General features: G+C 57.4%; 1 protein-coding gene across 1 annotated transcript; it reads left to right on the top strand.

Annotated features, from left to right (window-relative positions):
- The first annotated feature begins 3204 nt into the window (after positions 1-3204).
- On the top strand, positions 3205-7958 carry CHADL (chondroadherin like). Its single transcript, XM_068142534.1, has 4 exons — positions 3205-4260; positions 4345-6006; positions 6749-6915; positions 7243-7958. The coding sequence occupies exons 1-4, from the start codon at positions 4102-4104 to the stop codon at positions 7466-7468; spliced, it is 2214 nt and encodes a 737-aa protein (XP_067998635.1). The 5' UTR covers positions 3205-4101; the 3' UTR covers positions 7469-7958.
- Positions 7959-8260: the final 302 nt, after the last annotated feature.

Genomic DNA, 8260 nt, shown 5'->3' with positions numbered 1-8260 from the left:
CCTTTTGGGTTAACTTTTTTTCCCTTGTGCTGGAGTAGGGGCAGCAGCTGCCCTGGACTCTGGATGGAGGATTGTCCATGTGCTCACACATTTACAAGCTCAGAGGCTGGTCCTGGTGCCTTTTTCAAGCCTGGGAGAATGACAGAATGACTCAGATTGGGAGGGACCTTAGATGGCATCTACTCCCCCTCCCTCCCCTGGGCAGGGCTACCTTTCAACTAGATTTGGCTGCTCAAGGCCTCATTCAGCTTGGCCTTGAACACCCCCAGGGAGGAGGCATTGTGGGCAACATACTCTAGAGTCTCACCACCTCCTCCCAAGACCATCCCCCTCAGCTTAAAACCATTCCCACTTTTCCTAGTGCTAGACCCCCTTGTGGAAAGTCCTTCTCCAGCCCTCCTGCAGGATCCCTTCAGGTACTGGAAGGCAGCTCTGAGGTTTTGCCCTGAGTCTTCTCTAGGCTGAACAACATTACCTCCCTCAGTCTAGCCTCATAGCAGTGCCTCACCATCTCTCTAGGTAGCAGAGAGCTGTTCCTTCCCTCTCTTTTCAGCTGGAGGAGACTATTAATCTTCTCTCACCTGACCTTACAGTTGAGATGCAGTATAAATAGGGCTGATGGCAGGAAGAGCCAAGAAAGGGAAGTCAGCTGTGCCTTTGTGAGAGGCCCTGTGTACCACAGCAGGGCCAGGGCCTGTGCTTGGCCCAAGTGCAGGAGAAGCTAGTCTTGGCTTGCAGGGTGTGCAGGCAGCAAGGACAGGAAAAGGGCTTTGGGGCCCTGTTGAAATAAAGTGTGGTAGGTGCATGCACACACTGCTTCAATTCCTCCCAGCTTGGAGGCTCCTTCCAGGCAAGCACTGATGCCACTGGGGTGGCAGTGATTCCAGCAGGCCCAGGAAAGCAGTTCTCTCTCCTTGCTGGCTTTCATTCAAGGGCTGTGTCCTCTCATTGAAGGAAAAGGCTGCTCTAAGGCTAAGAACAAGATGCATTTTCTTCCAGTTTCTGGAACTGCAGCTCAGTCCTGTGTCCAACTGAAGTGAGGGTACCTGCACCTCCAGGAGGAGCTTCAATCACTGCAAGCTCAGTTCTGCTTCCTTCACCTCATTCCATCCTGGTCCTTCAGCTGTCTGTTGCAAAAGCAAATCAGCTGTTAACTTTTGTCATGAGCTTGAGGGAAAAAACAAGACAGGGAAGATTTCTTTCTGTAACTCTTGAACCCAGTGTAGATTTCCTTCAAGGTCTTGCAGTTCTCCATGTCCATTTGCCCTGGAGGAAGGCAGGAGTGGGCTCCTTGCAGACAAATGTGAAGCCTTTGATGGAAAGTGCAGGCTCTAGAGGGGCAGATGTGTGTAAAACCTCATCAAGTGGAGGCTCAAGTGTGCTACCTTCACAGCTCAGAGTGAGCAAAGCCTGGCTGCCTCTCTGCAGCCTTGGCAGAAGCTAAAGCTGGCAAGATTATTCCTGGGTAAATGAACAAACTAAAAGCCCAGCTGGGGGGAGCTGGGGAAAGGGTGCCTGGGTGCAGAGGGCCACAACCTTGCCAGTCCTCCAGCAGAGCCCAGGCCACTGCTGTGGAGGTACTGCTGCCCAGGAGAGAGCAGGGTGAGGGGGAGAGGGGTCAGAGTTGGGATAGGGGTGATGGTGATGGAGGGGGATGGTACTGAGGGTGGCCAGCAGCATGGCAGAGGATGTTCTGCTCCTTAAGTAGAGAGCAATGATGTCCACCAGGTCCAGGAAGAATCCAGCCTCCAGCTTCTTGCAGCAGAACCTCCAGTGGAAGAGGAGCTGTTGCAAGGTCATCTTCGTGATGGGCTGGTGTTGGGCACTGAACACAGCCCTGCTGGACAGAGGGGGAGCAGCTTGGGAGGGGCAGAAAGGCTCAGTGATGCCCACAGCAGTGGCAGGGTGAAGACCACCAGCCAGAGCACCAGAGTGTGGCTCTAGTAGGAAGTGGGCACTGCTCCTTCCGCCTGATCCTCTTCCCTGAGGCCAGCCAAGGCCCTGAAACAGGCCTTGGTCATGTGTAACAGGCTTCTCAGGGTAACTTCTGCCAGTCCAGGGCAGGTTCATCCCCTCTAGACCTACATCCCCAATGGTCCTCCCTGCACAGCAGAGCAAGCTTCATACCTATGAGCTGTGTGTTGCAGCTGTGCAGTTGGGTGGACAACCTGTGCCATAGGAGCAATGAGCACCCCTGGGAGCCTGCAGGAACGGAGGGGATGCCAGCCCAGGGCAGAGGCCATCTGGCAGGGGAAGACTTGCAGACTCCAGTTTATTGCCCACAGGTGGCACTGGGATGGGACAGACTGAGTCTATAAACTGAGAGTGCTGAACAGGGGAAGGGGAGAGAGACATTCAGACCGAATCTGCCAGACTGTGAGGCTGCAGACTTGCTTGTGGTCCCTGGGAGAGTGAAACACAGAGCCAATGACAGGAAAATGACAGTCAGGGAGGAAACCAAAGACCTCCATGCCTGTCTGTGCACAAATCATGTTTAAGTGCTGTTTTGCTTAGGCACTGCCACCCCTGGCCTTGCCACCAGCAGCACAGAAGCACATTTGCAACAGAGGGCTGCAAATGTGGCGTGGCCCCACAGCCTGCCTTGCTACCTGCCTCTCTCCTTTTGCTCAGGCTAACCACCACCACTGCACTTTTGGCTGGCTGTCACCTTCCTGCCCTGCACCTCCACTTAGGCAGCCAGGAAGAGAAAGGCAGAGCCCAGGATCCAGTGCCAGTCCCGCACGGGCTCTGGCCGGGCCGATGCTGTGCCATGCCAGCCCTTAGCTCCCCGGAGCCGGTGCTCCCAGCCGCCTGCGTTGTGAGGGGGAGGCAAGGTCTGGGCAGCTGCCCTCTCTCCAGGGGTGCTCTACCCTCCCTCCTCCTCCTTCTCCTCCCGCGTTCCTGGCTCCGTCCGGTGAGCGCTGCTGGGAAAGCAACACAACGGAGCCCATTCAGCTCCAGGCTCTGCGAGGGGAGCAAACACTGGCACGGAGCTCGGCAGCTGCTGAAGCCACTTTCCTCTCTCTCTTAGCTGCTTCTTAAAGTCCAGGTACCCCCCAGCTCCTAGGTGAGTGACTCTCCCCTTGGTCTGTGGGAGGGGGTGGCAGGATGAGAGCTGGCATGCAGCGGTGTCCCTGCATGAGATGGAGACAGCCGGGGGTGCTGTGTAGGTGGCACTCCCCAGTGGCTCCAAAGGAGGGCTGGCTGTGGTGGTAGCAGGAGGGCACAGTAGGAACATGGTGGTCAAAGGGATGAGCATCATGGTGGCTCCACAGATTTGAGCCTTGCAGACCCCCATTGCTGCTGCTCCCAGAGCTTAAGGGGATGAACTGACCATATTTGCAGCCCCACTGACCCTCCCCTCAAACTCCCCTCACTTCTGCCATGCTCCTGCCAGCCTTGGCCCCTCTCTGGCATCTCCACCCCAGGGCCTGGCCAAAACCAACTCTCCCCTTCCGGCAGCTAAACAGTGGTGATCTATTTCAGAACCTGCTATGAATAGCTCGGGGAGGGGGAGGTGGGAGCATGCAGGGTGGGAGGTGCAGAGCTAGGAGGCAGGATGGGACCTTTGCAGTTACAAGAGAGGTGGCAGCTCAGCCAGACACCATGATCATGTCACCTGAGTGGCTATGACAGCCTTGATTGCAGGAGGAATATTGATACCTTGTGCAGAGCAAGCCAATTTTATGTGAGTGACACCTGAAGAAAAGGTATGGGAGGTGTATGTGTGTCTGCTTCAAGCCAGTTCCCCACAGGTGCCTCCATGCTCCTGCCAAGTCCCTCACAGGTGTTCCCCACCCCTCTCAGGGAGTTTAGATAACCCAGGTGAAAGCTGTTCCCATTTAGAGACTTCCTATCTGTGACCTGCACTTTTCACTCTGCATATTTCTTTTTCTCCTCTTTCATAACCTGTAAAATCATGGTGTGAGAGCAGGGGACACTGAGCTCTGCCCCACTAGCTCCCTGTACTGGCCCCCTTGGCATCTGGTGCTGGTAGGAAATGCACTCCTGGGGTAGATGGGAGCCTGACCCCACGCCCCACCCCCTGCACACACACCTGGCCTCACTGCCATCTTTTCTTAGCCACAGGTACCCTGCACCATGAGGCTGTTCTGGGGCCTCCTCCTGCTCACAGTGGCCCTGGTGCTGGGAGGGACGGCTGCCGCCCGCTGCCCCGCACCCTGCGTCTGTGACAACCTCCGTGCCCATGTCCTCTGCCTCAATGGGAACCTGACAGCCATCCCTGGCACCATCCAGGAGGTGGGCAAAGGGATGGGCAGGGGAAGAGGAGGTGGGGAATGGCAGCTCTGGGGTAACTTGGTCTTTTGTTTGCGTGACTGACAGCTCACCAAGAAACTGAACTTTCGGGGCAACAGCTTCACAGTCATCCCAGTGGGAGCCTTCCTCGCCACCCCTTACCTCACCCACTTGGATCTGCAGCGCTGCAAGGTGGAGAGGCTGGAGGAAGGAGCGTTCCGTGGGCTGGGGAGGCTGCTCTACCTCAACCTGGCCTCCAACGACATAGCTCTCCTCTACCAGGAGTCCTTGGACGGGCTCTCCTCCCTCCGGCAGCTCATCCTGGAGGGGAACCGCATTGAGGAGATCCAGCCGGGTGCTTTCGGCCATCTGGGCTCCCTCACTGTCCTTGACCTGAGGGCAAACGCCTTAGTCTATCTTCCAGACATGGTCTTCCAGGGCCTGCAGGCCCTCAAGTGGCTGCGGCTGTCCCACAATGCCCTCCACGTGCTGGGCAGCGAAGCCTTCACCGCCCTGCCCGCCCTGCGCAGGCTGAGCCTGGACCACAACGAGCTGCAGGCACTGCCCGGCGAGGCCCTGGCCAGGCTGGAGGCGGCCACCCGCCTGGACCTGGGCCACAACCCCATCACCTACATAGCCGAGGAGGCTCTGGCCATGGCCTCCCTGAAGCATCTCTTCCTGGACCACGCTGCCCTCCAGGACGTGGCGCCCGAGGCCTTTGCCGGCAGCCCCCAGCTGCGCACGCTGGACCTCCGCCAAAATCAGCTGCGAGGGCTGCCCCCCCTGGCTGGGGCTGGGGGCCTGGCGAGGGTCAGCCTGGCTGGGAACCCCCTGCTCTGCTCCTGCCTTCTGCGCCCCTTCCACAGCTGGCTGGCGAGGGCGCGGGTGCAGGCAGAGGGGTCGTGTGCTGCCCCTCCTGCCCTCCGCGGACGGCCTCTGGACTCCCTGAGGCCCCCTGAGATGAAATGCGCTCAGCCCCTGCCTCCCCCCAGCTCCCCAGCCCCCTCACAGCAGCCAGGGGTGGCCAGCCGTGGGCAGTGTCCCCGGGGCTGTACCTGCTCCGCCGCTTTCCGCCACGGGTCCTGTGAGAACCGGGGGCTGCGCGAGATCCCCCGGGGCTTCCCCAGGGCCACTCGGCTCCTCGACCTGCGCCGCAACAGCTTCGGGACTGTGCCGCCGGCTGCCTTCCCCGGCCTGAAGGAGTTGGTGTCCCTGCACCTGCAGAGCTGCGGCATCCGGCTGCTGCGCCCCGGGGCGCTGCGGGGGCTGGGCAGCCTGGTCTACCTCTACCTCGCTGACAACCATCTCTCCACCTTGTCAGCCGACGCTTTGGAGGGGGTCCCGCAGCTGGCCTACCTTGATCTAGACCACAACGCCTTCACCCACCTGCCCACAGCTGCTTTCCAGCTCCTGCCCAACCTCATCTCCCTCCACCTGCAGCACAACGCTATTGGGGAGCTGCTGGAGGGTGCCCTGGCTGGGGCCGGGAAGCTGCGCTGGCTCTACCTTGCAGGCAATACCATCAGCCACATCGCCCCCAGTGCCCTGGCTGCTGCCAAGATGCTGGAGAAGCTGCACCTGGAGGGGAACCGCCTGCCAGAGGTGCCCACGGGAGCCCTGTGGGGCCTGCCTGCCCTGAGCGAGCTGAAGCTGTCCCAAAACCCCATCAAGCACGTGGGGTACGGTGCCTTCCAGCCAGTGGCCTCCAGCCTGCAGCACCTCTACCTGGACAACATGGGCCTGGAGTGGGTGCGTGTGGCTGGGACCTCAGGGGCCGGGGGGCACAGCTGTAGGTCCCATTCCCTTCCAACACCCAGGGCTGGTGGTCTATAGGAGCATCCAATTGGATGTCCTGAATTCCCAAAGGCATTCACAGAGTCATAGAATATGGGGCTGGAGGGGACAGATCACAGAGTCCAGTCTTCCTTGGGAAAACCCCAGCCTCGACAAGCTGGCCTAGCACCAGCTTCAGGAGATACTCTACAGCCTGGCTGGGAGCAGAAGTTGCCTTGGCCTCCGCCGGAGTGCTGTCTTGCTGCAACCTATCTCCCAGCTCCCCTGCACAGCCTCACCTCCTCCAGTGCTTAAGGACATTCAGTTTCAATGGAGTCCAGACTAGTCCCCAGGCCACCACCTTCCCCCAGCCCCAGCCTTATTTCCCCTGCTCTTATTCCAAGCTGTCCTGCAGGACTCTCCACCACTAGTACCCTGAATTTCTCCCTGCTCTAGAGAAAGCCATGGCAGCTTGCTCTAAAAACCTCCTGCATGTCACCACCTTTCCAGGAAGGCTGAGCAGGGTCTAACAAGCCCCAGGTTGTGGCCAGAGCCAGTTGAGTTCTTAAGTCCCCAAGCACCTCTGCTACCTTTTAAAACAGCTCTTTCATGGGGCCGCCAGGTTCAGGATGAGTTCTCTTAGCCCTTCAGGCTGATTAGCAGTGCAGCTCCTGACCCTCATCAGGACTCTCCATGACCCTTCCTTGCTTCATTGCAGATTTCCCCTGGTGCCTTCACTGGCCTTGGTCCCAAGATCAGAAGTCTCTACCTGGAGAGCAACAAAATGAGTGACATCCCTGACATGAGGAACTTCACAGGGCTGGAGATCCTCAACCTGAGGGATGTACCTTTCCACTGTGACTGCCAGCTCCTTCCCCTGCACAGGTGAGTGCTGTGAGGGGAGACCAGCCCTAGTGTGGAATAACCCAGGGACAGCTGGACCCTGCCATGCTAGCAGCACACACCCAGTGCACAGTGCCCATTTTGGGCTTTCTCCATGCATCTGCATGCAAGGGTGGAAGCAACCTGGGCTTTCCTCATGTAGGGAAAGCAGGTACCAGCTGGTGTGGGCATATACTTACTTAAGGACACCAACGTCACATCCTGAGCAATCTGGCCTGCCTTTAAAGGGACCTGTGCCCATGAGTGGGCACAGATTTTTGTCTCTCCTTTTGCCCCATCCTGTTTCTTTCCCTGATCTGCTGTTTCCAGGTGGATCAGCAAACTCAACCTCCATGTGGGGGCCACCTGCGAGTCCCCTGCTGAAGCACATGGGCTGAAGGTGAAGCTTTCCACCACTTTCCAAACCTGCCCTGGCTGGGGCAGAGGCAAGGATGGGGGAGGCAGCTCTGACAAGACCACGTCTGCAAGCAAGTCCAGCAAGAAAAAAAGATCAGGAAAATCACCAGCCAGAGGTTTCAAGAAGAGCAGAGCTTAGGAAATGTGTGCAGAACACACCAGGGCCATCCCTACCTAAGGTGTGGTGAGAGCAGTTTTTCTAGGCTTGTTCCCACCACAGCACCATGGATATTGCACAAAGTGCAAAAGAGAGAGTCTGGTGTCACCAAAGTGATGCTGATTTGCCAAAGACGTGGGGCTTGGCTTTCAGGATGCAGAGTCCTGGTACCCTGGGAAGAAATGGGGCGAGAAGCTTCCGTAGCGTTTGCAGCATGCTCTGATGTTTCAAACAACAAAGCCAAACGTTGGCTTTTTCTTTCCATGGCTCCCTCCACCCATGAGGAAAAGCTGGAATCCACAAGTTTATTTCTAAGAGTGTTCAGAAATGACTGAAGAGCTCTGAGTAGGACTGCAACCATTATCAATGCAAGATCCTGCACTGGCTCAAAAGCTTAAGAGAAGACCTCAAAATTATCATCAGTGAAATGCTGCCTGAATTCCCAGCAGCTCCTCACAATTAAAACATAATCAGAGCAAAACCTTTCTGTTCTTTCCTGCAGCATTTGATCAGCAGTCCAACTGGTGGAATGGGATCACTGATCCCATAAGTGATCCCAGCACAAGTGATGTGCCCAACCTATTCCCCATTAGCAGCCCAGGCTGGGACTGGCCCCACAGGCTCACTTTAATGTCAGAGGTTTTAAAATGCTGGGTCCTGCACTTGGGCTGCAACAATCCCATGCAGTGCCACAGGCTTGGGGCTGGGTGGATGGAAAGCTGCTCAGCAGAAAGGACCTATAGGTACTGGTTGCCAGCCAGCCAAACGTGAAGC

Source organism: Melanerpes formicivorus, unplaced genomic scaffold (genome assembly GCF_026170545.1).
Source record: "Melanerpes formicivorus ecotype bairdi unplaced genomic scaffold, bMelFor1.0.p_v2 SCAF_8, whole genome shotgun sequence".
In the NCBI taxonomy this organism is placed as follows: Eukaryota; Metazoa; Chordata; class Aves; order Piciformes; family Picidae; genus Melanerpes; species Melanerpes formicivorus.
The sequence above is the reverse complement of the archived record's forward strand: the minus strand, read 5'-3'. Positions and strand labels throughout refer to the sequence as shown.